This window comes from Hyaena hyaena, unplaced genomic scaffold, assembly GCF_003009895.1.
Source record: "Hyaena hyaena isolate Hyena2069 unplaced genomic scaffold, ASM300989v1 scaffold_1680, whole genome shotgun sequence".
In the NCBI taxonomy this organism is placed as follows: Eukaryota; Metazoa; Chordata; class Mammalia; order Carnivora; family Hyaenidae; genus Hyaena; species Hyaena hyaena.
Window position 1 is genome coordinate 145,285 of NW_024082314.1, and position 22,365 is coordinate 167,649.

The following is a 22,365-nucleotide window of genomic DNA, read 5'->3' on the forward strand; positions in this document are numbered from 1 at the left end:
GGCAGAGAAGGACAAATATCATATGTTTGCACGTATAGGAGGATTAGGAGGAACTTGACGGAGGAACAAGGGGGAGAAGAAGGGTGGAAATGGTGGGGGAAAGGGAGAGAGGCAAACCATGAGAGACTCTTGAATGCTGACAAAAACTGAGGACTGATGGATGTGGGGGGAGGGGGGGATGGGCATGGAGGAGGACACTTGTGGGGATGAGCACTGAGTGTTATGTGGAAACTAATTTGACAATAAACTATTTGTAAAAAAAAAAAAAAAAAAGAAGGGCTGTCTGAACCCAGGTTTCCTCACAATTTAAAGAAAACTAAAGGTGACAAGGTTCAATTACAAAATTATCATTAAAAAACAAAGAGAGATTAGAGAGCAGAGTAATATCTCTACAGGAAATGAAAGTATGCCAAAAGATATAATCAAAAAGCAAACCAAGACTATAATGTAGCATTTCAAATAGAGCTAAAACACATGCAGTCCTAAAATAATTGTGTAAATCAGAATTAGCGGTACTGAGAAAGGAGGTGATATAAATCAAAGAGGAAATAAAGGTAAAATAAATTAAACAGCATTTTTAGAAATGGAGTACACTAGTACACAAGAATAATCACAATAGATAAAGCCTTACAAAAATTGGGGGAAAAATATTTTTGTTTTTAAGAATCATAAAGAAATGAAAAAAAGAAGAGAAAGTAACAAATACTGAATATAGGCAAAGTGGGCCCATCATATAATAACAGAAGCCTGCAGAGAAAAAAATCATAGCAAAGAACAGACAGGTAGAAAAAACTGTAATTCATCAGCATGTGGCTTAAAGAAAGATAAAATTAGATTTTCTTTAGAATTTTTGACAGAAATGTTTTATGACAAAAGAAAATGAGTTAACATTTAATATACCTAGGGAAAGAAAACGTAATCAAACAATTTTATGTTCTGTATATTCAAAGGGCACAAATTGTTGTCGGCTTAAAAAAAAAAACAAAAAACAAAAAACCAGAATAATATTGTTCCCATGAGCTCTTCTAAAGAATCTACTAGAGAATGAGCTTCAGATAACCAAAATTACTACAGAGGTATTGACATACAGAGTGGTGGTAAGCACTACTTACAGAACTAAAACTAAATTAGGGCTAAAAGAGAGAAAATAAAGCAGGCAAGGTCAATACGATCTGCTAATGTGGATAGAATACAGCATCATTCCAACTAGCAAGTGGAAAAACCCCAAAGATCAAGGCACTAAGAATCAGCGGGCACTAACACCCAAAAACACCGAAAACAAGACATCTTTTGCTTCCTACTGAAAGTTCACACCATCACCTACAGATTCGCTAAAGGAATTTCACCCGTCTGATCAACCTTCTGATATAATCTGTTAAATTGTAGAAATACAAAAAACAAAACAAAACATAAAGACACAGAACCGCACCATAAGCATATAGTCAACAAGAGCCTGACTATGGAACTATAGGTCAAATGGTCTAGTTTCTGTAAGAGATAAGGTGTAAGGAAAACAAAGGGATGGAGGGAAAGCTGTACACAGAAAACACATACCATTTTTTGAAGTGTGCAAGACTAAACTTTAATGTTGAGAAGTGCACACTGGATAATAAAACCATAAACTTGCTCACCATTACTCTTTGAAAACAGAATACTCTGACTGGGAAAGCTCATGGAAAACAATTCTGAAGTGCTGGCAAGTTCTATTTCTTGACTTTGTTAATGGTCACACGGTGTCTGCCTTCTAATAATTCATCAAGGTTTTCATTTTTTGCATTGCTTTTTGTACTTGTTTCCAATAAGCAACAGAGAAAAGTGAATGCACAGTAAGGACATCCCCCTACAAGAGTAATGGAGACAATTACTGGCAACATAACTGCAGAATTGCACCAACATCAATTTTAAAGGCAATTCTTCATACGAAATTAAACAGGTGCTTGAAGGAAACATAGAAATGCATGAAGAAATAAAGAGCACCTAGTAGAGTAAATATATGGAGAATAAAAAAGAATATTGATGGCATAAAATAATAATAAACTCTCTTGTGTGTTTACATCATATACAAAATATAAGTTAAAGTGTTTTAGTACTAAGCATTTTCTGGAAAGTTGTGACAAAACTAATTTATCAGATTATAAAATATCAAGAAATTGTCATGGGTATGTTGAAATCTTTAAGGTTACTACGAAGAATAGTAAAAGAAAGTAAAACTAACAAGCTAATATAAGGGAAAAGATGTAATGCTAAAAAAATTATTTAGTCAAATCCAAAGGAGAAAAGAAATGAGAGGTAAAGAGTTTAAAACATATGAATAAAATTTTTAAAAGTTAAAAAAAATAGCAAAATGGTAGATTTAAACTAAAACATGTTGGCAATCCCATTAACTATAAATCACCTAAACACTTCAAGTAAGGTAAATATTATCGATGTAGATTTGTTTTTAAGCCCAAGTGTCTGCTGCTTACAAGTAACATACTTTAAATACAAAAAACACAAGAAAATTAAAAATAAATCCAGGAAAGAAAAGAAAAATAATGCAAACTTGAAAGAAAAGAGAGCCAAACTAACTCTTCAAATATCATGTGAAGTAGAATTTAAGAAATATTTCCAGAGAAAGAGTAAAGGCCCTAGACAACTTGTCTCAGGAAGTAAGGAACTGCTAAAAAAATAAAAAATAAAAAATAAAAAATAACAGGCACATTTTTAAAAAAAGATACAGAAGTTAAATTGAAGGTGCTCCTATTTAACAAATTTATGAAAATTTGAGCCCCCAAATAAATGGTAGTAACATATAAAAATCCACTGAATAAACGAGGAAAACATGAGTCCACACTTATAAAACAAATGAATAAATTAAAAGTTTAATGAGGAAGGAGGTATTTATATACTCTTAAAATGTCTCAAAAAAAAAAAGTCTCACGACACATTCATTAATTACCTTCCCAACATAATTCCCAGAGTCTCCTCCCAAATGAGTATTAACTACAAAAAATAAAAGCAACTTTTTGGTAGAGAAAGCTAGCATACATCACTTTAATCAAGTGATCAAAATTAACATAACCCAAACTGGGACAAATCAAAATCCTGTGCCACCAAATGGGATAAAAGAAGAGCAGCACAGTATCACCTCTGTGATATTTCATCCGAAGTTGCGTCATGAAGGAAAATATCACATAAAATCAAAATGAGAGAAATTCTATAAAGTAGCTGACATTCCATTTTCAAAAGTGTCAAGGTCATCAGTTAAGGAAAGACTGAGGAAGTATTCGAGATCAAGAGACCCCCAGAAGGACAAATAAGGCAATATACAGCTCTGAAAGGAATCCATCTGCTCTAAAGCATATTATTGGGTCAACTGGTGGAAACTGAATGGGGTCTTAGGATTTGGTGGTAGAAACTTGTCAATTTCAATTCCTTAAGTCTCAGTAGTATATTATGGCTATATAGAAGAATGTCCTTTGTGCAATGTCCCCTGCTCACACTGTCTCTTTCTCTTACTCTCTCTCTCTCTCTCTCTCATAAATAAATAAAACATTTAAAAATTTTTAAAAATAAAAAATTAATAAATAAATTTAAAAAAAACACTGCATATGGTAGAAAAGAAAAATGACTAAAAGTAAATATAGTTACCTACCTCAAGAATTTAGAAACAGACCAGCAAATTAAACCCCCAACAATGTGGGAAAAGTAACAAAGATAACTGTAATAATTAATAAACTTACAGAAATAAACTAAGTAACCAATAAAGGCAAATATTGATTCTTTGAAAAGACTAATAAAATTGATAAACCTCTATGAAAATGCATCAAGGGGAGAATAAAAGGGAAAATACAAATTATCAAAATCAGAAAGTAAAAAGGGCATCATTATAGAACACATAGAAATCAAGCATATCTTAAAAGTATACTATAAGAAACTTTACACCAATGAATTCAAGAATTGGAGCAAAAAAAATTGTTGGAAGAACATACCACACAAAATTCACATATGAGGAAATTGAAATCTTGGGTAAACATATATGTAAGAAAGGAAATGAAGCTGAAATTAAAATACCCCACAAAGAAATATCCAGGCTAAGAATGCTTTAGCAGAAAATTTTTCAGTTTAAGTATAACATTATCCTTTCATATATTCTTTCAGAGAACAGAAAAAAATGGAAATACTTTCAAGTACATTTACTGAGACCTGCCTAAGCATAAATAACAAAATCTAAAGTCTATGACAAGAGAGGCACCTGGGTGGCTCAATGGGTGCAGGGTGTGACTTCTGCTCAGATCATGATCTTGCAGTTTATGAGTTCGAGCCCCACATCAAGCTTGCTGCTACCACCATGAAGCCTACTTTGGATCTTCTGTCCCACTCTCTCCCCATCCTCCCCCCCTCTCTTTCTCAAAAATAAATAAACCTCTGAAGTCTATGATAAGAAAGGAAATTTATAGACCAATATCACTCATAACATCAATTCAAAATTCCAATATATGTTAGCAAAGCATATCAAGCAATATATCTAAAAGGTAACACATCATAATCAGTTGGTTTTATTCCAGAAATATATTATTTTAACTGAAAACCAAACATGTAATTCACCACATTGACAAAATAAAGAAAAATCCTATATTCCTCTCAATAGGTGCATACCTGAAAACTTTACCCTTAAGGACAGGAACAAAACAAGGATGTTTCCTATCACCTTTCACCTATCACTACCTTTATTCAATACTGTATAAGAAGCACTTGTCAGTGCAATAAATATCATGATTAGATCAGAAAAAATAAAATTCTAACATGCAGATCAGCATAGTTTATGCAGAAAATTTTTAAAAATCCACAAACCATAATTAGTAAGTTGAGCAAGGTCATTTTAGAGTTATTATCCGAAAGCTAAATTATATTTTCTGTATCACAATAAAAAATAAAAATGAAAAACAATGAGTTACATTAAAATAAAAAATATTAAATCGCTAAAGGAAAATCCAACTAAAGATGTGCAAGAACTCTACATAAAAAAATCACCACATATTAAAAGAAACTAAAGAAAGCTTAACTAATTAGAGGGGTATCCATATTCATAGATTGTAAGGCACACTATTTCACATATTTCAATTCTCTGAAATTGATCTACAGTTTCAACACAATCTTAGATCTCATATGTGCATATGCATGTGTGTAAATTGGCAAATAATTCCAAAATTTCTGTAGTAAAGTAAAAACCTAAGACTATCCTATAACAGGATTCAGAAAATTACAGCCCCTGAGCCAAATCTGGCCTGCTGACTGTTTCATAAATTAAGAATCTTTGGAGCAAAGTCACAATCAAGCATTCATGGATTGTCCATGGCTACTCTCATGCTACAATGGCCAGAGAGGCCACAGGGCGACCAAGGCTAAAATATTTATGCAGCCCTTATTTACATCTGGTCCTTTACAAGGAAAAAAAAAAAAAGGTTAATCTTTGGCCTAGAAAATCCTAAAGGGAAAGAAAAACTACAAAGCACAAGCGACCAGATTTAACTATTAAAACAAAGTTATTAACCAGAGTATACCACAACAGAATCCTAACAAGGCCGTCACATATACAGTCATTTCATTTATGATAATGGTAATATGATTGTGCAGTGGAGAAAGAAAACCTCTTCAATAAATGTTCCTGGGTCAATTAGATACCATATGGAATCAATGTAAATTTTACCTCAAACCATACCCAAAAATTAACGCCAGAGGAATTATAAATCTATATATAAAAGTTATAACAATAAAACTTCTAGAATATAACACTGGGGAACATCACCTTGTTCAAATGGTCTTCAAATAAGAAGGCTTCCTGTAACAAAACAAAAGCATAGCTCATAAAGGAATAGACTGCTATGTTGACCTAAATTAGACCTAAGGACTATTCACCAAAATACACAGTTCAGAAGTAAAAAGCCATGCTAAAAAAGGAGAGAAGACGTTCGTAAGATATATAAGCAACAAAAATTCCTAACCTGAAGATATAAATAACTCTTAAAATCAACAAGAAAATAGGAAAAACAACTGAACATGCACTTCATAAAAGATAGCCAAATGGTCATTAGGCCTACCAAAGGGTGCTCAGCCACATTAATTAACTGGAAGTTAAAATCCAAAGATATCTTTGCACATCAACCAGAATGGAAACATTAAAAAGACTATCAAGGCAAAGCATTAGCAAGAATGCTTTGTAATTAAAATGACAAATGGAAAATTCTGGAAAATGGCATGGCAGTATGTACTGACAATGAAAATATGCACACCAATGGAGGTATCAATATCCCTGATTTCAAATTATATTACCAACTTACAGTAATCAAAACAGTATAGTACTGGCATAAAAACAGATGCAAAAATCAATGGATCAGAATTGAGATAAGAAATATACCTTTGCATGTCAATTAATTCACAACAAAGGAGCCAAAAATAAACAATAAGTAAAGGACATTCTCTTCAGTAAATAGTGGGAAAACAGGACAGCCAAATGCAAAAAAAAATGAAACTGGACCATTATCTTACATCATACGCTAAAACTAATTCAAAATGGATTAAAGACTTGAATTTAAGACCTGAAACCGTAAAACTCCTAGAAGAAAACATAGGCAGTAAGCAATTTAACATGGTCTTAGTGATAATTTTTTCAGTCTAACAACAAAAGTAAAAATAGCAAAAGCAATAATAAACAAATGGGAATTATCAGACTTAAAAGGTTCTGCATAGCAAAGGAAACATTCAAGAAAATGAAAAGACAACTTACTGAATGGGAGAAAATTTTTGCAAAAATTTTGCAAATCATATATCTGATAAGGGTTTAGTATCCAAAATATATAAAGAACTGATGTAACTCAATGGTTAAAAAAAAAAAAAAAAAAGCAACCCAATTAAAAAACAGGCAGAGGATCGGAATAGACATTTTTCTAAAGAAGGTTACAGATGGCCAACAGGTACATGAAAGGTGCCCAACATTACTAAATATCAGGGAAATGCAAATCAAAACTACAGTGAGATAGAATCTCACACTTGTTAGAATATTTCTTATCAAAAAGATAATAAATTACTAGTGTTGGGGTGTATATGGAAAAAAGAGAAACCTGTGCCCTGTTTGTGAGAAACCTGTGCCCTGGTGGAGCCATTGTGGAAGACAGCATGGAGGTTCCTCAAAAAAATTTAAAAAAGAACTACCATATGATTTAGCAATTCGATTTCTGGGTATTTATCCAAAGAAAACAAAAATACAAACTCAAAAAGATATATGCATCCCATGTTCATTGCAGCATTATTTACAAAAGCCAAAGGATGGAAACAACCTAAGTGTCCATCAGTGAATGGATGGATAAAGAGATTATACTATACTCTACTATATATAGTAGAATGTTATTCAGTCATAAAAAAGAAATGAAATCATGCCATATGTTACACCATGAATGGACCATGAGGACATTATACTAAGTAAATAAGTCAGACAAAGACATGCATTATATGATCTCACTTATATGTAGAATCTTAACAAAATAAATAAAAAATAAATTTAAAAAGCTCACAGGTACAAAGAACACATTGGTGATTGCTGTCAAAGGCAAGGGTGGGGAGTGAAAAATATGAGTCAAGGAGGTCAAAAAAAATATTCTATAATGTTAGAAGTCAGGATAGTGGGTTAATCTGGGAGGAGAGAAGGGCACTATCAGAATTGCTGAATTTCTGGAAAGTCCTATAACTTGCCACCACATAAGTGGTGGTTACGTGGATGTGTTCACTCTAATAAATTATTATGCTGTATTATTTTCCTTGTAATTTGAGTATGTTTTATTTCAATAAAAAGGTAAATTAAAGGGGCGCCAGAGTGGTTCAGTCGGTTAAGCATCTGACTTCGGCTGGGGTCATAATCTTGCCGTTCATAGATTCGAACCCGCGTTGGGCTCTCTGCTGTCTATGTGGAGCCCACTTGTGATCCTCTGTCCCCTCCCCTGTTCTCTCTGCCCCTCCCCTGCTCATGCTCTGTCTCTCTCCGTGTCTCTCTGTCTCTTTCTCAAAACTATATAAAAATTTAAAAAAATTAGTTAAAAAATAGTGTATTATACATGGCAATGAGAAACAATGAAATCTGGCCATGTGTAGCAACATGGATGGACCTTGAGGGTGTTATGCTGAGCGAAATAAGTCAGGCAGAGAAGGACAAATATCATATGTTTGCACATATAGGAGGATTAGGAGGAACTTGATGGAGGAACAAGGGGGAGAAGAAGGGGGAAATGGTGGGGGAAAGGGAGAGAGACAAACCATGAGAGACTCTTGAATGCTGACAAAAACTGAGGACTGATGGATGTGGGGGGGAGGGGGGAGGGGCATGGAGGAGGACACTTGTGGGGATGAGCACTGGGTGTTATGTGGAAACTAATTTGACAATAAACTATTTGTAAAAAAAAAAAGTGTATTAAAAATGAACAGAAATTCAGCCATAATAAAAAGGAAATGAATTCTGCCATTTGAAAGGCAACATAGATGAAGTCTGAGGATATTATGCTAAGTGAAATAAGTCAGTCAGAGAAAGACAAATACTACATGATATCACTGATATGTAGACTCTAAAAAAAAAAAAAAACACCTCATAGAAATAGAACAGAATAGTGATTGCCAGGGGGGTGGTGGGAATGGGCAAAAGTGGTCAAAGGGTACAAACTTCCAGTTACAAGATGAAGAAGTTCTGAAAATGTAATGCACAACATAGTGACTACAGTTAACAAGATTATATTGCATATTTGAAAGCTGCTAAAGGAGTCAATTTTTAAAGTTCTCACCATACCATACACACACAAATATATATGATGTGATGTGATATATATGTCAACTTGCCTTACTTTGGTAGTCATTTTGAAATATATACAAATATCAAATTATTACATTGTACACTCTAAGCTTATATAATGTTATATGTCAATTATATCTCAATAAAGCTGGGGAAAAAAAGTAAATAACAGAAAAAAAATAACTCGAGACCAAAATTATTCTAGATTTGGTTTTCAACTAATAATGGATCAACAAAATTCTATGAAAAGTATGATTCTTGTTCAATGGGTCATAAAATACTCATAGAGTTAATAGACTTTCACTGAGCCTTATAAAGAATAGACAACTTATATTAAGCCACAGCCTTTAACTATCTGTAACTGGGAATATTTGTCAAACTATTTTATGTCCTTTTCTAAACAGAAAAATGTCAAGGCCCAAAGGTCTCTTTCCAATACTGGTATGGCTGACCTTGTAAATTCAAATGAGTGTAGAGAGTATTTTCCTGCGGGCCACACAAAATATTTTTGCTAAAATAATAATGCCTTAAGACTGACTATATGTACCATAGAAGATTCTGGTACTATAACATTCTTTCAACCACATGCCATACAAGTGCTCTTTCTTATGAGAGAACCTCAAATGTTTTCTGTTACAATCCCTTCAATCAATCACAATGGAGAAGTCATCACGTATATTGTGAGAATCCTTCAAATGTCAAGAGAATACAATCTCTGCAGATTGAATAGTCAACAGTATATTGTCCTTAAGATCTTTTTTAAGAAAAGATAAAAGAAAACTAAACAAAACAGAAAAGTTCAGTGCTCTGCAGCATGAATCCAATAGCAAAGTCAGTGTCAGTAGCCATGCAGGACCCTCAGGGGCTTAGCCACAGTGCTTGCCTAAAGACTGTAGGGAGCTTCCAGTCCTATATCAATAACTTTGGATGGTTCACTCAAATATTTTTTTATAGAACAAAAAGGAGAGAATGAAACTTGCATCCTATAAATAGGGCTTTAGGAGGTCAATATGTTTTCAATGGATGCTGTAATTCACATTCCAAACTATGTAGTTGAAGTTATGACAAGGAGCTGAAGAACAAGCACTGGGCTCTTGTGAATAGTTAGCATATCACATAAATGTTCTCATATGAAAAACATGACCTTCATACCCAATGATCTAAAGGGGTTGTTCTAACTCATAAGTTTTGAAACCATGGGAGTTAAGTGTTTGCCTATGTTTGAGGCTATTCTCAAAATTGTCTGGTCAACAGATATTAACTGAGCACCTTCTAAGAACAAAGCCCTATCCTAAATGCTATTGTGCAAGAAGTTGGCTTTTAAGGAGCATTGAGTTAAGAAGTGAAGGTGAGACACAGAAGACAATACGTTCACAAAAAAGACACTGATATTTGTTGAATGGTATAAAGACAAAGGTGACAAGACCATGAAAAACATATAGAAATTTTGGGATTTCAAAGGTGCAAGGTGGAAAGTCTAGTCATGAAGTTTAGAAAAGTCGAATAGGTAAAGTACCATTTAAGCTGGGCTATGAGCAATATTCTCATCCTATCTAAACATGTTTGTGTGTTTATATATTACACATATAGTGTTCAATATGGAGATGAATGCATGTTAAAATAGGTCAATGTTGGAGGAAAGGTTCAAAAGCAGAGACAATGTCAAATAATCAACATGTGACAGTAGATTTGCCTCCAACTGTGATCATTGTGGATTATAAAAATTTCAGCTTGCTTTCTTTCATTACATACTAACTTAAAGAATCTAAAACCAACTCTATAATTTTTTAAAATATCTTTATTTATTTCTAGGAGAGAGAGAGAGACAGCATGAGCAGGGGAGGGTCAGAGAGAGAGGGAGACACAGACTCCGAAATAGGCTTCAGGCTCTGAGCTGGCAGTCAGCACAGAGCCCGACACGGGGCTCGAACCCACGAACTGCGAGATCATGACCTAAGCGAAAGTCGGACGCTTAACCGACTAAGCCACCCAGGTGCCCCTATAATTTTAAGTTTTAAGAGTAATTCACAGGGGCACCTGAATGGCTCAGTTGGTTAAGCATTGGACTCATGATTTCGGCTCAGGTCATTATCTCATGGCTTTTGAGATCAAGCCCCTTGTTGGGCTCAGTGCTGACAGCATGGAACCTGGTTGAAATTCTCTCTCTCTCTGTCTCTCTCTCCCCCTCCCTCCCTCCCCAAGTAAATAAATATATAAACTAAAAAAAAGAATGTTACCAAAAAAGGGGTAATTGACAAAATAGATTACCTATGGATAACTAAAATTTAACTCAAAGAAGTTAATTGCAACATTTTCAGAACCTCTTGAAGTTAAGTGTGCATCCTCGGGGATAATACTCTGATATTTCAACTTGCAACTAAGAGGTTTTCATATTTTCATAATTCATGGCACTTAAGTATCGTTTCTAGCTCCAAAATTGTTATGCACTGAAATATAATTTTAAAAGATCAATTACTTCAAGAGCTTTTGATAATTCAGTCATTAGAATTTATAGAAGATATGCAGGTAATTCTAATAGTGTCATATAATTTTTAAATTGAAGATTTCAACTACAGATCAATTTTAAATATTTTTCTATCTATTTGGAGCATTTATTTCAACATATTTTAAGCTCTTTTTTTTTACTACCACTTGCTATTTTAAGGTACTTCATTCCAGAACATAAAATCATATAGCTAGTTACTAAGTATTTTTCCAGCATGTAAGTAAATTCAAATGCAGGTACAACTACTATATTACTGACATAGTTTTTATACCTAAATCAGTACATGGTAATACAGACATACTAAAGTTGCTGGTAAAATTCTACATATTTTGCATGCTCCTTGAGGCAAAAATACTGTCTATTTTAAAATCTTATTCACCACTGCAACCACATAACAGGCACTTAAAAATATGTCAAATTGATAAATGGGTGGATAGATTCAAAGTTATTAATAAAGTATCTATAATATTGTTTTGCTTATCTGATTCCAAGTATCTTGAGTGTAGTTACCAGAGTGATATTTGCTGTTATCTTATAAAATAAAGTTCAGTACTTGAAAGATAATTGGAAGAACTGACAGAATGGCTAGAAAAGTCTTTTGAACCCTATAGTCTCATTTAAAAAAAGCAGACTTGTTAGGAAATTAGAACTGAGTCCAATTTCATTCCTTATGAATTAGTCCAGCCCCTGTTTGAATACTTCCAGAAATAGGGCATCTACTATAGTGCCAGCATACAGTTCTAGGAAACCAATCCCACTGTGAGATACTCTAAGTGTTACAAAGGTTTTCCTCACATTGGATTAAATAATGTCTCTTTGTCTCTCCATCTCTGAGCCAAATATTTTGTTTCCTCCTGTTTTGTTTCAACATCAAGTAAGTGTACTCCCATTTCCATATGAAAATACATTAAGATTTTAAAGACATTTATTATGATTAGTCAGAGTCTTTGCATTATTTGGATTAAAAATTCCTTTATTCATATTGCATAGCCAGTATCCCTTTCTTCAAGATGGTAACCCTCCTCAAATACATAGCTGGCATTTTGGTGATCTCAAATAGAGGACTGAGAAATAAGCCTCCAGATGTGCTCCCACTAGAGCAAAATATAATAGAATTTGATTGAATCACAAGAATTTGCCAATACCCGACCGTTTTTGACCTGTGAAAATGACAATTTCATGTAGTTCAGCATAACAGCATCATCTTCTTTGATGTAAGCGCTGCACATCCATCACTGCATCCTCAGATTGCATTAGTTTTTTAGCAGCTGCGTAACACCACTGCTTCATATTAAGTTTGAGGCCAAGTAAATCCCGCAGGTCATTTTCCCATCAACTGCTGGGCTTGTGCAATGAATTCTACAGAATTTTATAATGCAGGAAATTACTTACCTGCCCCTTACTAGTTTTGTTACCCTTATAAAAGTTTTTTGATCTCGTAGAGTCCCCATGTATCCCTAATCGTATAATGTTTACTATGTGCCAGACACTGTTATCAGGGGTTCACATTTGATCCTCACAAGCACCATATGCTACAATCATTATCATTTCCCACATCACAGATTAAGAAACAAAGAGGTCAAGGGGCGCCTGGGTGGCTTAGTCGGTTAAGCGTCCGACTTTCGCTTAGGTCATGATCTCGCAGTTCGTGGGTCCAAGCCCCGCGTCGGGCTCTGTGCTGACTGCCAGCGTAGAGCCTGGAGCCTGTTTCAGTCTGTGACTCCCTCTCTCTCTGACCCTCCCCTGCTCACGCTGTCTCTCTCTCTCCTAGAAATAAAAAAAAAAGAAAAGAAAAAGAAACAGAGAGGTCAAGTGCACTTTCTGAGCCACTACATCGCACTGGCTCTCAAAATATGGAAACTGTCCTTCTCACACGGTTTTGTGGGGATTTAAGAATATATACAATGTGGGGGCGGGGCGGGGCTGCCTCGTGCTGCGGTGACGGAAAGCTCGAGGTGGTTGTCGCGCGCTCCCAGCGTCCTGGGTCGCCGCGGTTAGCAGTTTTCACCATAGTTTGTGTGGCGGCTGGCGTTGTGGAGGCTCGGTGACTGCCGCCACGACGGTGAGCTGAGTCCACATGGAGCTGCAGACCCACCAGAGGGTTTGATCAATATGGCCCCAAGCTGCTTCCTGCCTCCCACCTCCCTTGGACCCATCCAAGCCTTTCTCGGCCTTCCTTATGGGCTACCTCAAGAAACAAGCTAGAGTGCACAAGGTGGAGAGTCCCAAATATCACTACGAATAGGAAAATAAAATAACCAAGGTCCCAACAAGAGAGACCAGGGGATACCATTCAAAAAACACTCTCTGAAAAGGTAGGCCCTGGAAAGTCAAAGAGCCTTCTTGGATATAGCAGTGCTCATAGAAACAGAGAGAATAATAGGTCTTTAAAACCAACAAGAGCCGGAAAGCTAACTAAAATGACGAAACGAAAGACCTCTCCTCCAAAGAAACTCCAAGAAGAAATGACAGCTAATGAACTGCTCAAAACAGATATCAGCAGCATCACTGAACAAGATTTTAGAATAATAATGGTAAAATTAATAGCTGGGCTTGAAAAAAACATAGGGGACATCAAAGAAACTATGGCTACAGACAGAATGGAAAATAAAAATAGGCATGAAGAATTAAAAAATGCGATAAATGAGATCCATAATAAATTAGAGGCCTCCAATGCACGGATTGAAGAGGCAGAAAGGAGAATAAGTGATTTAGAAGACACCATTATAGAAAAACAAGAAGCTGACAAAAAAAGAGACAAACTGATCCAGGAACAGGAAAGAAGAATTCGAGAGCTCAGCGATACGGTCAAACGCAACAATATCCGTATCATAGGAATCCCAGAAGAGGAAGAGAGAGGGAAAGGTGCTGAAGGAGTCCTGGAACAAATTATAGCAGAGAACTTCCCCGACCTGGGGAAGGAAGTAAATGTGGAAGTACAAGAGGCTCAGAGGACTCCCCTCAGACGTAACCTGAATCGATCTTCTGCACGACATATCATAGTGAAAATGGCCAAATACAAGGACAAAGAGAGAATTTTGAAAGCAGCTAGGGAGAAAAGGGCCCTAACATACAAAGGGAAACCTATCAGAGTGGTGACAGACCTATCTACTGAAACTTGGCAGGCTAGAAAGGAATGGCAGGAAATCTTCAATGTGATGAACAGTAAAAATATGCAGCCAAGAATCCTCTATCCAGCAAGCCTGTCATTCAAAATAGAAGGAGAGATAAAAACCTTTCCAAATAAACAGAAATTGAAAGAATTTGTCACCACGAAGCCAGCCCTACAAGAAATCCTGAGGGGGATGCTCTGAAGGAAAGGTTGCAAGGAACAAAGATACCAGAGACACCACCACAAACATGAACCCTACAAAAGATACAAAGACTCTAAACCCACATATTTCAATAATAACACTGAATGTAAATGGGCTGAATGCTCCAATCAAAAGACATAGGGTAGCAGAATGGATTAAAAAACAAAATCCATCAATATGCTGTCTACAAGAAACTCATTTTAGACGGGAAGATACCTTCAGATTAAAAGTAAGGGGATGGAGAAATATATATCATGCTACAGGAAATCAAAAGAAAGCCGGAGTAGCGATACTTATATCAGACAAACTGGACTTTAAATTAAAGACAATCACAAGAGATGAAGAAGGGCACTACATAATAATTACAGGGTCCATCCATCAGGAAGAACTAACAATCATAAATGTCTACGCACCGAATATGGGAGCACCTAAATATCTAAAACAATTAATCACAAACAGAAACAAGCTTATAGATAAGAATGTGCTAATAGCAGGGGACTTTAATACTCCGCTTACAGCAATGGATAGGTCAACCAGACAGAAAATCACTAAAGAAATAATGGACTTGAAAGACACATTGGACCAGATGGATCTGACGGATATATTTAGAACTTTACATCCTGAGGCCAGGGAATTTACTTTCTTCTCAAGTGCGCATGGCACATTCTCCAAGATAGATCACATACTGGGACATAAAGCAGCCCTCAATAAATATAAAAGAATAGAGATCATACCATGCACACTGTCAGATCACAATGCTTTGAAACTTGAAATCAATTACAGGAAGAAGTCTGGAAAACCGCCAAAAACATGGAGGTTAAAGAACACCCTTCTAAAGAATGAATGGGCCAATCAGGCAATTAGAGAGGAAATTAAAAAATATATGGAAACAAATGAAAATGAAAACACAACAATTCAAAATCTATGGGATGCGGCCAAGGCAGTCCTAAGAGGAAAGTACATTGCTCTCCAGGCCTATTTCAAGAGATTAGAAAAAGCACAAGTCCAAAATCTAACAGCTCACCTAAAGGAGCTAGAGGCAGAGCAACAAGAACGCCCTAAACCCAGTAGAAGAAGAGAAATAGTAAAAATTAGAGCAGAAATAAACAACATAGAGACCAAAGAAACAATTGAACAGATCAATGAAACCAAGAGTTGGTTTTTTGAAAAAGTAAACAAAATTGACAAACCTCTAGCCAGGCTTATCAAAAAGAAAAGAGAGAGCACCCAAATAGACAAAATTATGAATGAAAATGGACTTATTACAACCAACCCCTCAGAAATACAAGCAATTATCAGGGAATACTATGAAAAATTATATGCCAACAAATTGGACAACTTAGAAGAAATGGACAAATTCCTAAACACACACTCACTACCAAAATTCACACGGGAAGAAATAGAAAACCTGAACAGACCCATAACGAGTGAAGAAATCGAATCAGTGATCAAAAATCTCCCAACAAATAAGAGCCCTGGACCTGATGGTTTCCCTGGGGAATTCTACCAGACATTTAAAACAGAATTAATCCCAATTCTTCTCAAGCTATTCCAAAAAATAGAAGTCGAAGGAAAACTCCCGGACTCATTTTATGAAGCCAGCATCACTCTGATTCCCAAGCCAGACAGAGATCCAACAAAAAAAGAGAACTATAGGCCAATATCCTTGATGAATACGGATGCAAAAATTCTCAACAAGATCCTTGCAAATCGAATCCAGCAGCATATCAAAAGAATCATCCACCAAGATCAAGTGGGATTCATTCCTGGGTTACAGGGCTGGTTCAACATTCGCAAATCAATCAATGTGATCCATCATATCAATAAAAGAAAAGATAAAAACCATATGATCCTGTCAATAGATGCAGAAAAAGCATTTGACAAAATACAGCATCCCTTCTTAATAAAGACTCTCGAGAAAGTTGGGATAGAAGGAACCTACTTAAACATCATCAAAGCCATCTATGAGAAGCCTTCAGCTAACATCATCCTCAACGGGGAAAAACTGAGAGCTTTCCCCCTGAGATCAGGAACACGACAGGGATGTCCACTCTCACCACTGTTGTTTAACATAGTGCTGGAAGTCCTAGCATCAGCCATCAGACAACAAAAGGAAATCAAAGGCATCAGAATTGGCAAAGAGGAAGTCAAACTTTCACTCTTCGCAGATGACATGATACTCTACATAGAAAACCCGACAGACTCCACCAGAAGCCTACTAGAACTGATCCAAGAATTCAGCCAAGTTGCAGGGTACAAAATCAACGTACAGAAATCGGTTGCATTTTTATACACCAACAATGAAGCAACAGAAAGAGAAATCAAGAAACTGATCCCATTCACAATTGCACAAAAAACCATAAAATACCTCGGAATAAACCTAACCAAGGATACAAGAGATCTGTATGATGAAAACTATAGAAAACTTATGAAGGAAATTGAAGAAGACACAAAGAAATGGAAAAACATTCCATGCTCATGGATAGGAAGAATAAATATAGTTAAGATGTCATTACTACCTAAAGCACTCTACACATTCAATGCAATTCCAATCAAAATTGCACCAGCATACTTCTCAAAACTAGAACAAACTATCCAAAAATTTGTATGGAACCACAAAAGACCCCGAATAGCCAAAGTAATACTGAAAAATAAAACCAAAACGGGAGGTATCACCATCCCAGACTTCAGCCTCTACTACAAAGCTGTCATCCTCAAGACAGTATGGTATTGGCACAAAAACAGACACATAGACCAATGGAACAGAATTGAGAACTCAGAAGTGGACCCAAAAGTATACAGCCAACTGATCTTTGACAAAGCAGGAAAGAATATCCAATGGAAAAAAGACAGCCTTTTTAACAGATGGTGTTGGGAGAACTGGACAGCAACATGCAGAAGAATGAAACTAGATCATTTTCTCACACCATGCACAAAAATCAACTCAAAATGGATAAAGGACCTGAACGTGAGACAGGAAACTATCAACACCCTAGAGGAGAAAGCAGGAAACAACCTCCTTGACCTCCACCGCAGCAACTTCTTACTTGACACATCCCCAAAAGCAAGGGAATCGAGAGCAAAAATAAACTGTTGGGACCTCATCAAGATTAAAAGCTTCTGCACAGCCAAGGAAACAACCCAGAAAATTAATAGGCAACCAACGGAATGGGAAAAGATAGTTGCAAATGACATATCAGATAAAGGGTTAATATCCAGAATCTATAAGGAACTCACCAAACTCCACGCCCGAAAAACAAACAACCCAGTGAAGAAATGGGCAGAAGACATGAACAGACACTTCTCCAAAGAGGACATCCAGATGGCCAACAGACACATGAAACGATGCTCAGCATCCCTCCTCATCAGGGAAATACAAATCAAAACCACACTGAGATACCACCTCACGCCAGTCAGAGTGGCTAAAATGAGCAAATCAGAGAACTCTAGATGCTGGCGAGGATGTGGAGAAACGGGCACCCTCCTGCACTGTTGGTGGGAATGTAAACTGGTACAGCCCCTCTGGAAAACAGTGTGGAGGTTCCTCAGGAAACTAACAATAGAACTCCCTTATGACCCAGCAATAGCACTGCTAGGAATTTACCCAAGGGATACAGAAATGCTGAGGCATAGGAGCACATGTACCCCAATGTTCATAGCAGCACTCTCCACAATAGCTAAAACATGGAAAGAGCCTAAGTGTCCATCAACAGATGAATGGATCAAGAAGATGTGGTTTATCTATACCATGGAATACTACATGGCAATGAGAAACAATGAAATCTGGCCATGTGTAGCAACATGGATGGACCTTGAGGGTGTTATGCTGAGCGAAATAAGTCAGGCAGAGAAGGACAAATACCATATGTTTGCACGTATAGGAGGATTAGGAGGAACTTGACGGAGGAACAAGGGGGAGAAGAAGGGCGGAAATGGTGGGGGAAAGGGAGAGAGGCAAACCATGAGAGACTCTTGAATGCTGACAAAAACTGAGGACTGATGGATGTGGAGGGGAGGGGGGGATGGGCATGGAGGAGGGCACTTTGGGGATGAGCACTGAGTGTTATGTAGAAACTAATTTGACAATAAACTATTTGTAAAAAAAAAAAAAGAATATATACAATGTATTTAAGTTTTTCACACCTTTCCTTTAACCAGCAAGTTCAATTACTCATTAAATACAATGGATTTTAGCTCCTAAAAGCTTACCTCCTACCTCTGGCACTTCCTTTCTACTCTTTCAGACTATTCTCCAGTTTTTAACACTTTTAATTCTTCTTAATTGCTGTCTATTAAACTGCCTCTTAACTGCTTTATCTTCATCTTTGTCCGTCTGCTCCTATCCACAGTATATAATTCTGGGTCCTACTTCTCATAACTACTCAATTTCTACTTTGTTTTTATGCCCCCTTTGAGCATCTTTCCCTCTTACTAACTTTCTTTATTCCTTCAAAGAGAAAAAATACACAAGCAGAATATTGTTTTCTGTTTTATTTTATTATTATGGTTATTCTCCCTAAGTAGTAGACCTTCTTTCCTATTTGTCTTTCATTCAGAGTCAAGCTTAAATAAATTAGAATAAAACCTAAAAATCAATTTCTAGAATTTTCTGCCACCAGTAAAACCAGAATGTGAATGCTGGGATCAGATAAGGATTCTGCAGAGCAAAGTGGTCTATTAGCAGGGCTCTGGAGCCAGATGACCTGGGTTGAAATCCCTACTCCAGTATTTATAAGTGGGTAGCTTTCATAATATCACTTCAGCTTTCTGTTTTTATTTCCTCATGTGTAAAATTAGGACTCTAATAGTAACCGCCTCTTAAGGTTATTATACAAACTAAATTAGTCAATATATCTAAATAACTTAGAATATTAGTTAGTCATTATTATTATGGAAGATCTTATAAATGAAGTAAGAAAATCATATCTCCTCATGTAGGCAATAGGAAAGTGTCTCCACTGGGGATCTGTATTGACCCAGATGCCTGGTCCATACCTTTTGAATATTTATTTCAGTTTCTTTATTGGTGCCTCCAGTAATGTTATTTTCTGAACACTCCTCGTGAGTGCCCATTCCCAGTTAGCCTGACTCTTAAGGTCAGTCAGCAATTCCACTGGATGGCCCCAGGCCTTAGAGAAAGGGAACTGCAGAGTGAATGACAAGAGACAGCACATCTCTCAGGAAACTAATCAAAGGAAAAATTAGAGGATTGAGAGAGAAACATGGACTCAGGAGAATGTTATCACAGAGAAGACTAAAATAGCATAGGTAGCATAGGTTTGAATGAATGAAGGACATGGCTCATTTGTGATTTTTTTTTTTTTTTTTTTGGATGGAAGAGAATTCACACCAGTGGATAACTGATAAATAAGGAAGGTGTGGGAGGAAAAGTCAAGGGTGGCTATAAAAGTTGCAGTTTGATATTTTGACTGGTGATGCTATTAGCTATACATGGAGCAAAGAGGCAGAGGCCATAAGGTAAACCTGATGAATTGACAACCGTATAAATAGAGTTTGAGATAAATATCACATGGAAATGTCTAGAAGCAATTAAATATGAGAAACTGGTGCTCACTATCCCACTGACCCATTATCAGGAGGGACAACTTTTGAATTGGTTTATTCTGCCAGTTTTGAAAATAAATTACAATGATCTATTCTTATCCTCTATCTCACAGTTGAGACACACTGGTAAAATGACTGGCCGCAAAGCAATCTATGGCAACAAATAGCACAGATCTCACTAGGGAAATCTCACCAGAAACTGTAACCTCATTAACACAATGCACTAACTTCTTGGGCTAACCAGCAACCACAAGCAGATAGAAATGCCTTTTATTTTAATCTGCACTCCCCCTTCTCTTCCAGTGATCATCCTTCCAGTTGAAAGGAGAGATACTCTAGAATATAAATCAACTAAAATAATTCTGCCTCCTTGCTTTCATTTCATTAAGCAAAGTAAGTTTGCTTTAGGAGACTGAGTTTCTACTTTATTTTCAAATAATAAGTTACCAACTGGCAAGAAAGAAGGTGATAGTTAATATCAAACACCACACTTAAAACCCTTAAAATAATATTTTATAAAATCAGCAGTTGACCTCTAAAAGTGAGACTTAAGTCCAGACTTCAATTATGTAAGCATTACAACACATCAAATTTACTTTAGATGCAGGAAAATACAAGTTTCAAGGCTAGAATAGAGTAGAAGTTCATACATTGGACAAACATTGAGGATTATTAAACACACACACACACACACACACACACACACACACACACACACAGGGGTGCCTGTGGCTTCATTGGTTGAGTCTCCAACTCTTGGTTTCAGCTCAAGTCGTAATCCCAGGGTCGCAGGATCAAGCCCGGCATCTGGCTCCACATTGAGCATGGGGCCTGTGTTCCCCCAATCTCTCTCTCTCTCTCTCTCTCTCTCTCTTTCTCTCTCTCTCTCTCTCTCTCTCCTTCCTCCCCTCTCCCCCACTCATGTTCTCTCTCTCTCTAAAATAAAACACACACACACACAAAGATGACTCTCATAAACTAAAAAGCTCCAATCTTTGGGTTGACTTAAAATAAGTAAAATCAAGAAGTATTACCTTGACCAAATTTTAATTTACACCATATTTTCCAGCACAATTGATGTTTTAAAACTTTTTAATTCTTACCTCTCTCCATTCTTTGTTTCCAACTCCTTGTACATATAATACACAAACTATAAAAGATAAAAAATAAATATATAAATATCTTTTTATAAATTAAAGGTATGAATGTATACAATTTATTTTTCAGCTGTCCAAAAGCTACATCAAAATAATTTCTGGGGGGTGCCTGGATGGTTCAGTCAGGTTAAGTGTCTGACTCTTGATTTCATCTCAGGTTCTGCTCTGAGAATGGAGACTGCTTAACATTCTCTCTCTCCCTCTGCCCCCTCCTCTGCTCGCTTGCTCTCTCTCTCTCAAAAAAATACGACATAATTCCTAGCCTTCTTCTTGGAAGAAGGCTGCTAGTAAAACAGCAAATGACTAAAAATTATATCAGATCTAAAAAATATATAATAAATTACATAAAATAATAAAATAAAAACTATATCAGATCTTTAGAACCTAATATGCATAGATCTAGGCACAAAAATATGTAATAATTATCTGCTAATGTTTTCATCTACCTTATGCTACAGATATACATATAATTTTAAACTACAGTTTAACAGTTTGAAATATTTTACTATGTTACTAGCCGTAAGTCAAGCTCTTCTGAAGATGCCTGTAATGATCAAAGTCATCACGAGAAGAACAATCTGGAGCATATCACAGTCTACATTTAACATTTGCAAATCCCACACTCAGTATTTGTAAACTGGTAAGAAAGCCTGTGAACAGTGAAAGGAAGTCGCAAAAAGAGAAATTAAGTGTTTGGGGTAAAGGTTAAGGGATAAAAAAAATTCCCAGTCATTTGTGAAATGAGCTCCAGGAATTTTTAATACCCACAAATTATAATGCTTTTTCCCCAGTGGGTACCTCAAGAACTCTAATGTCTCACAAAACCTTGCCCCTGTAATTAAACCACGTTTGTGCACATATTTATAGAGATGAAGAGCTGCAGGATATGAATTTGTAACTACTATAAGATTTGGACACACTTGATGTACACATTACTGCAGCTGTTTTCTAATTTAAACTATCTTTTTCATTTGACAAGTTATATCCAATTTTTCAATATACATAATTAGG

At 36.2% G+C, this 22,365-nt stretch overlaps 1 protein-coding gene across 1 annotated transcript in view; it reads right to left on the reverse strand.

Moving 5' to 3' along the window:
* CPNE8 (copine 8) overlaps positions 1 to 22,365 on the reverse strand; it is a 195,608-nt gene that overhangs the window by 141,207 nt on the left and 32,036 nt on the right. Inside the window, exon 3 of the mRNA XM_039224596.1 lies at positions 21,301 to 21,347. Within this exon, the coding sequence (XP_039080527.1) occupies positions 21,301 to 21,347 (47 nt within the window). The remainder of the gene's footprint in view (positions 1 to 21,300; positions 21,348 to 22,365) is intronic.